Genomic DNA, 15,540 nt, shown 5'->3' on the forward strand with positions numbered 1-15,540 from the left:
CTCATGCTACCTTAAGATCATGGTTTAGTGACCTTTTGACATGGTAATAACTGTATTTTCAATGTATGTATTATGCTTCTAATCAAAGGCAGAGGACAGCTAACCAGAGAGTGAAGAATCACTGGACCAAGAAGGTGAGCCTACTGTTCCGTGTTACCTTTCCCCTTGGAGTGTCTGTTGATTCTAAAGGGACTGAGATCCCAGAAGGCTGGATGGAATTTTTGATAGCCTTGTAGAGCTAGGGGTAGGAATTATCATTCAGTTCAGTTCAGTTCCGTTCAGTCGCTCAGTTGTGTCCAACTCTTTGCGACCCCATGAATTGCAGCACGCCAGGCCTCCCTGTCCATCACCAACTCCTGGAGTTCACTCAGGCTCACGTCCATCGAGTCAGTGATGCCATCCAGCCACCTCATCCTCTGTTGTCCCCTTTTCCTCCTGCCCCCAATCCCTCCCAGCATCAGAGTCTTTTCCAATGAGTCAACTCTTCGCATGAGGTGGCCAAAGTACTGGAGTTTCAGCTTCAGCATCATTCCCTCCAAAGAAATCCCAGGGCTGATCTCCTTCAGAATGGACTGGTTGGATCTCCTTGCAGTCTGAGGGACTCTCAAGAGTCTTCTCCAACACCACAGTTCAAAAGCATCAATTCTTTGGTGCTCAGCCTTCTTCACAGTGTGGGCCCATATTCACTTGGGTTGGAACAGTTCAAGGCTGCATCCTAGGAATCATGGTCAACCTGAAGAAGACAGGTCCTCACAGGGACTTCAGCTCAAACTTGAATATTTCAGTTTATGTAGTCAGAATGAGGTGATCATGATTTGTAGCTAGGGGCCTTGCAAAAGCAAATGGAGATAAGTTTTGGAAAAGATGACATCATGACATCAAACTAGGCTTAAAATTGTTTTTATAAATATTTTTTCAGATATGATGTCTGACATCTAATAAAAAATAGCCAGACATTACAATGCAGTGTGAAAACAATCAAGAAACAAAAAACAGAAGAGGCCCATAGGGTCTTCAGATTTCTTGAAGTCAACAAAATAAACTTTAAAATAACTACAATTTTACTTTTTATGTTGAATTTAAAAGACAAAAATTAGAATATTGCAGAAAACTAGAAAGTATAAAATAAGGTTGAAACAGGTATTCTAGAAATGAAAAATACAGTAAGAGAAATTAAGAGCTCAATGGATTATGGGTTTAATGATAGATTTGTCAGAGCTGAGGAAAGAATTGCAAATCAGAAGATAGGTCAATATCTAGAAAGAAGCACAGAGAGACAAAAGGAGGGAAAAATACTAAAGAGACAGGAAGTTATACAGGGGATATAATGAGAATGCCTAACATGGTCCATTGGAGTCTAAAAAGGAGAAGCAGGAAAGAATGAGAGCAGAGGAAATAATGATGAGATAATGACTGAAGACCCCCTAAAATTGTCAAAGAACATCAAGGAACGGCAGGAGAGGCCCTTGGAACACTAAGCAGGCAAGATAGAAATAAATGTTCACTTTGGCACATAATAGTAGTTCAACTGTGAAGAATTAAAGAAAATAATCTTTAAAGCAGACCAAGATTACCTTCAAAGAAGTAGCAATTAGACTGAGAGCTGATTTCCAAATAGTTATAATTCTTACCAGAAGACAATGGAATGTTTTCAATGTACAGAAACAAAAAAACAGCCAACTTAGAATTATAAACTCAATGAATAGAAACTTTGAGAATGAAACGAAAATATTTTCAGACAAATGAATACTTTCAGAGATTTCTTTAGAGAAGATATTGTACTAAATATTAAAGGATGTTCTTCAGGAAGTAGAAAAAAATGATCCAGATAAAAGACCAAAGATAAAAGAAGGAATGAAGAATAAGGAAACGGAAAATGATGGGGGCGCAACTAAATAGATAACTATGATATACAAACGCCGGAGAAGGCAATGGCACCCCACGCCAGTGCTCTTGCCTGGAAAATCCCATGGACAGAGGAGCCTGGTAGGCTACAGTCCATGGGGTCACGAAGAGTTGGACACGACTGAGTGACTTCACTTTCACTTTTCACTTTTATGCATTGGAGAAGGAAATGGCAACCCACTCCAGTGTTCTTGCCTGGAGAATCCCAGGGACGGGGGAGCCTGGTGGGCTGCTGTCTATGGGGTGGCACGGAGTCGGACACGACTGATGTGACTTAGCAGCAGCAGCATATACAAAAGCAATATAATATCTACAAGGGCTTAAGGTACATATAGAATAAAAATGATGATATGTAACTTGAAAAGAGAATAAATGAAGGTAAAATGTTTTAATAACCTTTATTAGTCAAGATTTCAAGTTGTAATGACTAGTTAAACACTAAAAGAGCAGTAACAGAACAGATAACTTCCAAGAAAATAGAGGGGAAAATGGAATCATAAAAATAATCCAGTGAGGAAAGGGTGGTCTTTTCATAAATGGACTTGGGCAAATGATTGTCCATATGAATAAAAAGAAAATCTAGAAACTTGACTCTTGCATGAAAATCAATTCCAGGCAGATTGTACTCAAAATGTGAAAGAAAAAAAATAACATTTCTAGAAGATAATTTGGGAGAATGGCTTTATGACTTTTGGATGCTGCTGCTGCTGCTAAGTCACTTCAGTCATGTCCGATTCTGTGTGACCCCATAGACGGCAGCCCACCAGGCTTCCTGTCCCTGGGATTCTCCAGGCAAGAACACTGGAGTGGGTTGCCATTTCCTTTTCCAATGCATGAAAGTGAAAAGGGAAAGTGAAGTCGCTCAGTCGTGTCCGACTCTAGCGACCGCATGGACTGCAGCCTACCAGGCTCCTCCATCCATGGGATTTTCTAGGCAAAAGTACTGGAGTGGGGTACAATTGCCTTCTCCAGGTAAAGACTTTTTAAACAGACAGCAGGACAGTCAAACGATTGAAAAAAAGAAAGAAAAGGAAAGAAAGAAAGAGGAAGAGAAAGAAGAAAGAAAGGAAAAAAGAAAAAAATAAATATTGACAAGGACAAGATTCAGTTGCACTAAAATTAGAAACTTCTTTCATTCAGATACATCATTAAGAAAGTGAAAAGATGACATTTCATATCCAGAGAAGATATTTGCAATACAACAATCAAGGAAGGTTTGCATTTAGATTTAAAGAATTCCTATAATGAGTACTAAGAAGAAACAATCCAATGGAATCAATTCAATAGAAAACAAGGGACTTGAACAGACATTATACAAAAAAAGATAGTCAAAATGCCAATAAATGAATGAGAAGGTGCTTTCTGATGGCGTTAGTCATCAGAACCGTAAGGTTCTGATTTCCTGCAGTGCAGGACATGTTTTATTTCTTTGCTTTCATAGTAATTACGTAGGGGATCTCTATAGGTGCTTAAGCTGCACTTTTTCATTTCTTGCATGTCTCACAGTTAAAAACAAGGTAAATAAACTAAACAATGACCTAATATCATGCTGACAGCAGACAAAATACTGGTTCTAAAATTTTAGCAGAGACTTTCTATGATAGTTTCACTCCCAGTTTATAGCTTACATATTGCATTCACAGGGCTGTACTAATAAAACATCAAGACAAGAAAATGGAAATATGTCTCAGTTTTTCATGTCTATTCAGTTTTGGCCAATTTTCAGTTTCTTGGAGATTTGAGAATTTTATAAGTATCCATAATTACAGGTCAGTTTTTATTTAAAAACTTGACTTGAGGGATCTCGAAAAACACACATTTTGTGGGAGAACTAGCTATGTATATTTGTAGAATAGGATTAAGACTGGTATCGTTTATGTTCTTTTCCACAAATGAAAGGAATCAGAGCTGACCTTGTGTCTTCAGAGATATTTGCAAGAACTCTTTAAAGTTAATGTAACCAAAAGGCAAGGGTTTCCTTATTTGTGTTAATCAGAAAGCAAATACTATGTTCTAGTACCATGCTCCACAGCTATTGAGTTTTATCAATACATATAATCTGTATCATTTAACTGCTGATAATTGTAGAGTTTTTACAAGAAAGACTAGAGTTATGAGAGTTGATCCTGGTGACGAGGGCCAATTGTCCTATTAGAGAATGGCATCAGGTTGTCTTGGCATATAAAAGTACTGCTGCCATAAATCGAAAACACAATGTATTTAACTTAAAATTGATAATGGCAGATTGATTCTGCTGACACTTTACTGGTTATCCCAGACCTTTTAAATGCAAGTTTTATTTGCAGCTTTAATGCAGAGATACTAAACATTTAACAGGTGCACTTGAATATATTATTGCTGGAAAATTCAGCCTCGATGAACCTAACATATGTGAAGAATTAGGCACAGGCACACGTACTGTGACCATGGGTTGAAGGTCTTGCCTGTGCTTTGCTGGGCACTCTCTGTACTCTTTTCTCATTCTCACAATGACCTTGCAAGATGGTCATTGTTATTATGTTTTTAGAGAAGAAGATACTGGGGCTCAGAGAGGTTAAGTTACATCTCCAAGACCATAGAACTAAGTGACAATGACCTTGGGAAAGCAAAATACAGTTTAACTCCATGGTTCCCAGGTATATGACAAATACCTGTTGGGTTTTTTTTTTTTGTTGTTGTTGTTTTGTTTTGTTTTGTTTTTTTGCTTATATAACTCCGATTAAGCTGCACATTTGCTTTGAAAAATTTAATCTATTTGTGTATCAATAAGGATGTGATGTTTACCCTTCTAAATGGATGTAAAGGCTAAATCTTCACTGCTACACAATGGGGACTGGTTTGACCATGACTTGCACAGAAAATAAATGTTTCTCAAGCAAGAGTCAAGTAGTGCAATGAACTCTGTGACTGGATGAGGCAGGGTCGACTTTGTAGTGGCATGTTTGCTTTGAAATGCTGGCACAGAGGAACTACAGAGAGAGATGAATTGGTGTGGAGCTACATGAGGGTGAACGAGATGCAGTGTGTGCCAAGCTCCTACCTTCTGATTGATTTTTATTGTCTCTTCTGTGTGGTAGAGAAGGAGCTTTTCACCGGAAGAAGTCAGGTTAACATACACCTGTAGGCAGGGATACTGAGAGAGTTTCCAGCAGTCCGGACCACAACTGAAGGAGCAGTTAAATGTTTCTGTGATGGACGCATTCAGCAAGGTGCACTGAGCCTCCTCGGTCCATACACTACATAGAGAGGAGAAGAGTAAGAACAGATGCCAAGGGCACAGAAACTGGAAGCAGAGGAGATCATTTGTCAGTTCCTTGACCTGAAGAATCTTCCAAATCTATAATACAACCTACTTGTAACATGTATGCCTTTGCATAGAGCAGCTTTGTCAAAATGAAAGTTGCTCAGTCATGTCCAACTCTTTGCAACCCAATGGACTATAGAGTCCATAGTATTGTCCAGGTCAGAATCTGGAGTGGGTAGCCTTTCCCTTCTCCAGAGGATCTTCCCAACGCAGGGATTGAACCCAGGTCTCCCACATTGCAGGCGGATTCTTTACCAGCTAAGCCACAAGCTAACTACAATATAAACGTAGATAAACTTTGCCGGCATCTGAGAACTTTTCCAATGATTTCTATCAAATATAGTATCATCTTTTCCAATGCTTGATTTAAATTAGATTTTTTTCCTTATAAAATTCACCAGTAAGGGTAAGGCAGCATCTTTTTACATCAGAGCCTGTACCCACCCTGCATTTCTACGTTGTAACCTGCTTCCTGTCATGCCTTGGTCCTCGCCTCACAATGCCTGCCTACTTTGCAGGCAGAGAAGATTTGGTAAGGGAGAAGGGGAGGAGAGATGAAGGAAAACTGGAGGGGCTTAAGGTCTGGTGCGATAGGTGAAAGGACAATGATGCATTTCTTTAAGGTCTTCCTAAAAATGGAGAAAAGATAACTTCGCCTTTTGATTATACCAAGAGCCATCAGTTATTGTACCCCTTTCATCCTAATTGATGCTTTACATACATTATCTTTTTTGTCTTATATGTTGGATATGAAATTCTTTTAAAGGAGAGTGAATTGACGGTCAGAGAAGTCAAATGCATGCAAGGACACATAGCTATTAGGTGGTGGAAATTGTGACTCCACCCAGTCCTGTATTTCTCTAAAGCCCAGGCCCATTGTGTGGTACTGCACTGCTTCCCCACAGTGGAAAAGAGGCTATTATATGAGCTTAGCGGATTCCTATCCATGTCCTGAGACCTCTCAGGTAGAAAGATTAAACAAACAAACGAAGAAAACCCCTCGAGCTGCCCATTGGTCAGCTTTTCATTCTAAACTATTTATAATTTTATGATCAAGAGTAATATTTGTGATTAGGAAGTAATGTACCCAAAATCGATGTTTCACTTCTGGATATAAACTGATTACCAGAGTGATTAGAAAATAGCACGTTTCTTTGCAGATTAATAGCTCTTCTTTTTGCTGGATGTGTGTTAATAGGGCCCCCTTTTCATGTCCAATTTTGTACAGAGCCAGGATTCAAGCCCTGACCCCCTCTGGTGTGGCAAATTTTCTGGGGACTTGAGTGGTCAGATTTTGCTTATACAAGGAAGAAAAAAAAAGTCTTAGATGGTGCTAAGCATTTGTGAGTATTGGAAAACGGTTTTCGAATCAGTGAACTCTGTGGCCTGAGACATCCATGCCTTCACTGAGAAGGAGTAGAGCTGAAAGCATCAAAGAAACAGAGTAGAGCAGCCATAAATGGGAAAGATGATGCCTTAATTTTAGCAAATTACTGTGTTTCAACTAGATTTTGCTTCTAAAATGAAAGTATTTATTTAAGTGGGGAAATGAATGCCACAAAATGGTTTGATTCTCTTTTGGATTGAAACCTCAGATTTTCATTTGAAAGGGCCTCATTTTTTTAAACTGAAGCATCATGAGACTTTCTTGATTAGTTAAGCAATGCTGGGCTTTCCCATGCTCAGTGTCCAATATGGATAACAGCTAGAAACATTGGGGAGTTTCGTGGCTTACTAAGGGGGAACACACGTGCCAACTCAGTGTTTGTCTCTGTATCTATGTGGTAAACCCAGGGGAAATACTTAAATAGGAAAAGTTCAAAATCTGTTATTTTAGAAAGTGCAAAGAATATCAGATTTGAGCTCCTTGCGATAATGTAGAGGGGTGGGATGAGGTAGGAGGTGGGAGGGAGATTTTAGAGGGAGGGGATGTATGTATACCTATGGCTGATTCATGTTGATATATGGCAGAAATCAACACAATATTGTAAAGCAATTATCTCCCAATAAAACTAGATCATTAATTTTTAAAAAGTGCATAGCAGTGTTTTTCAGCCTGTTAGAATCACCTGGGGAACTTTAAAAGTTACTGGTGACTGGGTCCCACTCCAGACCAATTAAATCTGACATTATGGAATGATGGTGGTGGGGCCTGGTTGTCAATATTTTAAAAAGATTCTCAGGAAGTTGAAATGTGCAGCTGAGAACTGCTAGCGTGTGGGGTGACGGAAGAGAGGGCTGTGGAGGAAAAGGAACGCGGGTGGAGAATGGACAGAGGTGTTAAGAGCCAAGAACAGGGATTCTGAAATTAACAGGATGTAGGTTTGAACCTTGGCTCTTCCTGCCAAATACTAAAGCTGGCTCACTAGTAAAGAATCCGCCTGCTAATGCTAGAGACCTGGGTTTGATCCCTGGGTCAGGAATATCCCCTGGAGAAGGAAATGACCATCCACTTCAGTATTCTAGCCTGAGAAGTCCCATGGACAGAGGAACCTGGCGGGCTCCAGTCCATGGGGTTGCAAGAATTGGACATGACTTAGTGACTGAACAACAATAATGACACTGCATAGTAGATCTTTCTTGAACCTCAATTTTGCTAATTTTATGAGTATATATATACTTACCTTATAGAATAGTTGTGAAAATTTAAAAAGTAATGTATGGCAAGTCCCTGGCACATAGTAGGTGGTTTACACATAGAGCTATTTTTATCATTATTATTAGATAACTTCATTGACAGTAGTATGTGCCAGGCACTGCTCTAAGTGGTTCATAGCAAAGAAGGTAAGAAAGAGGACCTCGGAATTGGTAAGCTGTGTGGGAGGATGGAGAAGGAAGACAAAAGACAGCATCCCAAGCCCCCAGGGGTGTTACCTCTGCATGTATGAGCGCAGGAGTGTGATTCCCAGAAGAAAGTACATCATGATGGAGCACACCATCATGGCCAGTCCCAGGAGAATGGCCCGGTCCTCTCCTGCTTTCAGCGCTGTGACAGTTTTCCTTTTGTCCAGGAGGTCGTGGTCCCTGATTTTTTGGTAAATATTTCTGAGGTTGAAAATAATACAGTTTTACATGAAGTTCACAGTTAGTCAGTACAGCCCTAAAGAATAAGTCTCTGCACAGGCCTTCCCAAGGCAGAGAAATCGAGAGGGGCCCTCCAAACCTGCCTGAGTGCAGTTGGACCCCAGCACGTGACCACTGCATCCCAACACATACACACGCCCAACCCTGAGCAGAAACAAGTCTCCCGTCTTTACTTGGGGTGTATGTCTAGCTGTCAATACTTTTTCTTTTTTCTAAGTCTAAAGAAAGAAAGCAGTGCCCTCAGTTGTTTAGATAATGCTTTGGGTTTGTTTCCTTTGCCAACCCCCAGCTGATCATCACTGATCTTTCTATAGCCCTAATACCTAATGGAACATTACTTCAAATAAATGGCAACATATATCAGGAAACTATCAACTTAATGTTTTACTTTCCCTCAGTAGTAATAGACAGAATTTATTCTGGTTAACATTCTTAAGCATAGGGTTGCTTAGAGCTCTGTTGACTTGAGATTTGTTAGAAATGTGGAGACGTCCAGTGGCGACCCAGCCTTCTTTTCTTGTATGGTAAACATTTAAGCAAGTTTACAAAAATGTCAGTCAGATCAAGGCCAGACTCAAAAAGTTTGGATAGTTTTATTACTATCTGTAAAATTTTTCGATGATTAAAAGAACAAAACAGATTGGAGTCACTGTCTCCTAGTTCGAAACCTGATTTCATGGCTTACTAGCTGTGTGAGCTCTACAACTTCCTTATTCTTTCTAATTCCTAGTTCCTTGAAAAGTGGATATAATGTGTAACTACACTGTTATGGCTAAATGAGATGACATAAGTAGGTGGAGAATGACTGACTTGAAGTATTTAACAAATGTTCCCATATAAAGATGGTGTGGGGAGCTACAGCTTTATGACATGGGCATCAGAACATCCCAAACTGCTGTTCTTCTCCAAAGAATTCCTAAAAGACAGAATGGCAAAGGAGTGAATGAAGTAAAAAGCTTCTTAGTGGAGGGTTGAATTTGAAAGTAGGTCTGAAGGAGAAGGCAGAAAAGAAGTGAAAAATTGCTGGAGGTGCTGGCTGGTGGGAGAGAGATGGGAAAAGTATAGGCAGGAAGCGGGGATTCTGGGAAGGCAGGAGACCAAGGAGCCATGGGGATCTTTTCCGGTTTCTGTTTTGAGAAGGGAGCTTTGGATTTTAGGGTGCAGGACTGAGTTTGGTGGGGGAGTGGCCAGTTTTCAGGGCCCGGGAACAGAGAGGAGGACAGATAGAATGATGAAAATGAAGGAAAAAACTCTTATGCCATTTTTATTTTAATCCTCAGATGAAAAGTCAACATGCATGAGACAGACTTCAGATTTTCCTTTCAAATTTTCATGACAAGTCACTCTGCTTGCTTGAAAAAGAACTAGAATCCAATGTGGAACTTTGCAGAGGAGGAAAGAGATATCTGTTATTTGTATAATTGTATGTATATTTGGGGCTTCTATTCAGCTTCATGCTCCAGGATGGCCTTACTGGAGTTAACAGCAGGCATACATTCTGGTGGCATGTTCATTCTGGGCTGGTTGTTAAGATATTTTGATTCCCTATAGAAGGGTAAGAGCACCCACATAGCATGTCTCCAAAAGTGTTTAAGGAAGAGTATATATTAATTTTCTTTGGTGGCTTAGATAGTAAACAATCTGCCTGCAATGCAGGAGACCTGGGTTTGATCTCTGGGTCAGGAAGACCCCCTGGAGAAGGAAATGGCAACCCACCCAAGTATTCTTGCCTGGAGAATCCCATGGCCAGAGGAGCCTGGTTTGCTACAGTGCATGGGGTGGCAAAGAGTCAGACACGATTGAGTGACTAACACACACACATATCAATCTGGTTACTGGAGTAAAAAATTAACCAATTAGCTTATTGTCATTATTATTTAAAAGTTTTCTTCATGATATAGTTTATACAAATTTTTTCCTCGAGGAGTGGGTCCTTTGTAGTAGGAGGATCATAGCTGAATAGAGGCCTTTGTTCCTCGTCTTTTCATGGCCATGTCTTCCCAGCTCCTCCCTACTCTCAGTCACTCTTGGCCATTCTTTCTCCTCATCGAGAGGGTGAGGAAGAAGCTCTGAGAGCCTATCATTTTCATTACTCTCCAGCTCCCAAGCCCAGTGCTTCTGGACAAGCTGGTTTGCCCTGCCTCTGACTTCCACAGACTGGCCACCACACATTCCCTAAGCTTCCCCATTCTTTTCTGAGATTTTATTTGGAAAATATAAGATTTATATGAAAGCTCTTAAACTTTATTCTCTATGAACCTGAATAAAAAAAAAAATCCGTGCCCATTCATCTAAAGCCGGACTTCGAAACAAGAAAAGGCAGTCTGAATGGCTTCAAAGACCTACTGTAAAATAATAAACTGATGTTACTTCCCTGTTGTTATTTATCAACATGTATTTAATTCTAATGACTATACTGAGATTTGAATTTCTTGCAGGTGAAGCCAGAAAGGAGGGAGCACAGTCTCAGATACAGAATAGTAGGCTGTTACACTGCATCACTTATGCCAGTCTATACCCATAAAAAGACGCAGAGTAATCAGTCAGTTCTGTCACTAGAACAAGAAGCATATAAAAATGATTCAAATGGGTAATTTAAAAACAAATCACAATTTGGAAATAGTTAACAAATGTTCTTCACATGCTTTGGAATGTGTAGAGAAGAGGGAAAATGATTGGTTTCCACGCAGGCTAAACACATCTGGGAAATCAGGATATTATTCAGCAAAATGAACCTGGGTGAGTGAGATGGGACATACTCATGAAATTCATCAGTAAGTGATAATTGAATTAATGGATAAGTTAAAGGATGAATGAATGATTTGAAGCAATAGAAAATACATAGTCCACAAACTTATTTTGAGTGCTAGTAATCTCTAGTTACTGGGCATGTGGCCCTTACCCAATAGGAATACCGACATGAAAAAAAAAAATCGACACAGGGTAGTAAACTCAGTGCCAGAGCCATTCACAGAGTGAGTGTAGAAGAGGAATAATTTTCCCAGCCTGAGGGATGAGGACAGGGAGCAAGGATTGAGGTCAGGGAAGCCTTGCTGGAGGAGAAATGCCTTAAACAGAATATTCAAGATTGAATCAGAGTTAACCCAATGAGACATGAAGCCAAAGGCATTTCAGACAGAAGTCACATGAACAAAGAATGGAGATTTACAACAACTTGCTGGCTGCCAGAAACCATACCAGTTTTACCATTAGTAGGATGAGTGTGGGACAGCGAAAATGGGGCAAGTAATTTTGGAAAGGTAGTAGGTTATGAAGAGCTTTTGTAGCCCATTTAAAGAGCTTGGCTTTTACCCTTTAGTTAATGGGAAGCTGATAGAGGGTGACATGACAGAACTGAGTTTCAGAATGATCACTCTGGCTGAAGAGTGGAGATTAGATTAAAGACAGAACCAGACTTAAATCAGAAAGAAGAATTAGGGCATTGTTGCTGCAGTGCTGGCAAAGGATGATGAGGCCACGATGTAGGAATCAGGTGGGACAGATGGAGAGAAAAGGATGTATGGAGAAATATCTACGAGACAAAACTTTCGGACTTGGTGACTGATAAAATATAGGGGATGACGAGGAAGTGAAAAAAAGGGTATAGTTTAGATTTATGCTCAAGAACTTGGTTTGAATGACTGGGGAAATGGTAGAGGGTGTTACAGTAGGGGTCCTTATTTCCCTGTTCTTCAGGATTCCAAAGAGGGGACTTTTGTTGCCTTGGCTAAGAAGGGAGAGGCTGATTGTTCATTTATAGATTTTCTCCCTGACAGACATAGTGTCCTGAGTTCAGGTGAGGAGTGACTGATCTGATTGGTGAGATAGATGAGATCCTGACTGTCAGAGGCCCTGTCTACCTTTTGTTGGTTTGAAGATCACTGTTTATTGATCTTGTGGCACAATCCTTTCCCTATCCTCTTGCACTTGCCTTTGTTCAGGCCTGGTATAAGCGGCCTTCTATAAGCCCCAGGTTGGGAGGGAGTGTCCACTGTCTGAGACTAAGTGGGTTAGTGAGGTGCCCCTCCCATGTCGAGTTGTCTTCAGAGCTGGGGGAAGGAACATGATGTTATATTTTGGGTATCATGCCTAACATCATGCTTCATACAAGGAAGCCTTTTATACTGGTTGTTAACTCTGCCACTACGGGGTCTTCCCAGGAGGCTCAGCAGTAAAGAATCCGCCTGCAATGCAGGAGCTGCAGGAGACATGGGTTTGATCCCTGGGTCGGGAAGATCCCCTGGAGAAGGGAATAGCAACCTGCTCCACTACTCTTGCCTGGAGAATGCCATGGACAGAGGAGCCTGGTGGGCTACAGTCCACAGGGTTGCACAGAGTTGGACACAACTGAAGTGACTTAGCATACTCGCACACACTGCCACTACTAACAGAGTGGATAATTCATCTCTCTTTGACCCTTTGTGTCTATTCTCTGTGAATCTACTTACGAGCGGGTTGGGGGAGAAATAAGAGAAGGTTAGTAGAGTTTACTGAAGTAGACCTCTAAGGAGGAATGATGAGTATGGGGCACAACTACAAAATCAGTTTCAAATATGAGGGATATGCAACAGCAGGTACAGAGCAGGAATTTGAATTTGTTAGTCTAAAGGAAATCTAGCCTTGGTATGTCCTGGAAAAGCAGTATATTTAAGCTCTGTTGGAGCAGTTGTGGTTTCATGGTTCATCCTGAACCATGAATAAATATGGTGAATACAAAGCAACACTTAAACATGTTTGCAACAATGAATAGCACGTATGTGCAGTCTTTTCTACATGTATATGGAGCATCCTGCCCAAATCCTTTTGGAGAATGTGAGTTATTCGTAAAACTACAAGGCAAATTCAAGTATAACAAAATATTTTGCATATAAATTTTGATTGTCCAATAAAGCTGTATTTTTACCCCAAGCAATAGTCAACACAATATGATTTTATTTCAAGTTCCATATTTGACTAGAAGCTTAAAGTCTGATATTATTCCTATGATTCATATTATTCCTATGATTCATAAGCAAATTATTTATGAGGCTGTACATCTACAAACATGGACATAAAATGTGAAATGTGCAAAAATATTTTTTCTCATTGGGCTTACCCATTTAAATTCAGATTACCTTGGTATTTAGCCTGCAGGAAGAAAACTTCAGGTTAAGGTGGGGTAAAGGTCATTTATTAATTCATTTGTTTACTCATTTGTCAACATTTTAGTCTTCATAAGATGAAACATTCTCTGCCAAGTTCTGGGAATACGAAGTGAATAAGATGTCCTGAGGGAGTTGGGTGAGACACAGTCATTACAATGCATCATAAGGAGACTTATAGTGAGTACAGAAGGGAAGCAAGTCAATATGCTAGGGGCCAGTTTGATGAAGTTTTGGTTACTGAATGGCTGATGTACAAGATTAACCCATTTGCCAGTTTATTGAAGGATTACTTTGCTAAATGAATAATTTGCCCACTTAATCACAGATTTGAAAAAGACTTATTTTAACGAGCATTGTTTTAAGTATAGTAAATCAATATGAATATATTTTCTTATGAATATTTTTAAATGATATTTTAAAAGTACATTCAATTATATTCTTTTTATAAATATGTTCTTTTCAACAGTATTTTAAGATCTGTTTGATTTTTTTTTAAAGCTAAGTAAGTTTCCTAGGGAGGTTTATTCTCTTTATAAACATATTCTTATGAATATATTCATAGATGTATCTTTTTGAATCTCTGTATGAATATATTCTTCTAATAGATATAGCAAAAATGTAGCATTTCACTTGGGAACCTTTCCATGTATAATGATTTTTTTTTCCCAAGTCCTTTTTAGAGTCATTTGCTGTTTTGCTAACATTTTAGCATCACTGAAATTCTTGTGGCAAGTTTCACGTTGACTACTTTGACAGATTTGGCAACTTTATCAATTAACAAAAATTTGTTTCTTTTAACTATTCATAAGAATACAGTCATTGATTTTTGGTGGGAATTTTTAATATCTTTTTGAAGTTTCTATTGTTTTATTTGTACAGTTTTATTTTGTCCTTTGGAAAAGAACCTGAATACTTGAGGAGATAATAGTTGAAAACTTCCCTAAAATGGGGAAGGAAATAATCACCCAAGTCCAAGAAACCCAGAGAGTCCCAAATAGGATAAACCCAAGGCGAAACACCCCAAGACACATAGTAATCAAATTAACAAAGATCAAACACAAAGAACAAATATTAAAAGCAGCAAGGGAAAAACAACAAATAACACACAAGGGAATTCCCATAAGGATAACAGCTGATCTTTCAATAGAAACTCTTCAAGCCAGGAGGGAATGGCAAGACATACTTAAAATGATGAAAGAAAATAATCTACAGCCCAGATTATTGTACCCAGCAAGGATCTCATTCAAGTATGAAGGAGAAATCAAAAGCTTTTCAGACAAGCAAAAGCTGAGAGAATTCTGCACCACCAAACCAGCTCTCCAACAAATACTAAAGGATATTCTCTAGACAGGAAACACAAAAATTGTGTATAAATTCGAACCCAAAACAATAAAGTAAATGGCAACGGGGTCATACTTATCAGTAATTACCTTAAACGTAAATGGGTTGAATGCCCCAACCAAAAGACAAAGACTAGCTGAATGGATACAAAAACAAGACCCCTGCATATGTTGTCTACAAGAGACCCACCTCAAAACAGGGGACACATACAGACTGAAAGTGAAGGGCTGGAAAAAGATTTTCCATGCGAATAGGGACCAAAAGAAAGCAGGAGTAGCAATACTCATATCAGATAAAATAGACTTTAAAACAAAGACTGTGAAAAGAGACAAAGATGGTCACTACATAATGATCAAAGGATCAATCCAAGAAGAAGATATAACAATTATAAATATATATGCACCCAACACGGGAGCACCGCAGTATGTAAGACAAATGCTAACAAGTATGAAAGAAGAAATTAACAATAACACAATAATAGTGGGAGACTTTAATACCCCACTCACACCTATGGATAGATCAACTAAACAGAAAATTAACAAGGAAACACAAACTTTAAACGATACAATAGACCAGTTAGACCTAATTGATATCTATAGGACATTTCATCCCAAAACAATGAATTTCACCTTCTTCTCAAGTGCACATGGAACCTTCTCCAGGATAGATCACATCCTGGGCCATAAAGCTAGCCTTGGTAAATTCAAAAAAATAGAAATCATTCCAAGCATCTTTTCTGACCACAATGCAGTAAGATTAGAT

The 15,540-nt window shown here is 39.3% G+C and overlaps 1 protein-coding gene and 1 long non-coding RNA gene across 2 annotated transcripts in view; one reads left to right on the forward strand and one right to left on the reverse strand.

Moving 5' to 3' along the window:
* Positions 1-15,540, forward strand: part of LOC129643856 (uncharacterized) — a 220,534-nt gene that overhangs the window by 69,208 nt on the left and 135,786 nt on the right. The gene's annotated exons all lie outside the window — the stretch shown is intronic.
* KCNMB2 (potassium calcium-activated channel subfamily M regulatory beta subunit 2) overlaps positions 1-15,540 on the reverse strand; it is a 41,484-nt gene that overhangs the window by 10,723 nt on the left and 15,221 nt on the right. The window contains exons 2-3 of the mRNA XM_055569000.1: positions 8,084-8,254; positions 4,946-5,141 (exon numbers count right to left, since the gene is read on the reverse strand). Coding sequence (XP_055424975.1) covers positions 4,946-5,141; positions 8,084-8,254 — 367 coding nt within the window. The remainder of the gene's footprint in view (positions 1-4,945; positions 5,142-8,083; positions 8,255-15,540) is intronic.

The sequence above is a fragment of the Bubalus kerabau genome, chromosome 2 (genome assembly GCF_029407905.1).
Source record: "Bubalus kerabau isolate K-KA32 ecotype Philippines breed swamp buffalo chromosome 2, PCC_UOA_SB_1v2, whole genome shotgun sequence".
Classification (NCBI taxonomy): Eukaryota; Metazoa; Chordata; class Mammalia; order Artiodactyla; family Bovidae; genus Bubalus; species Bubalus kerabau.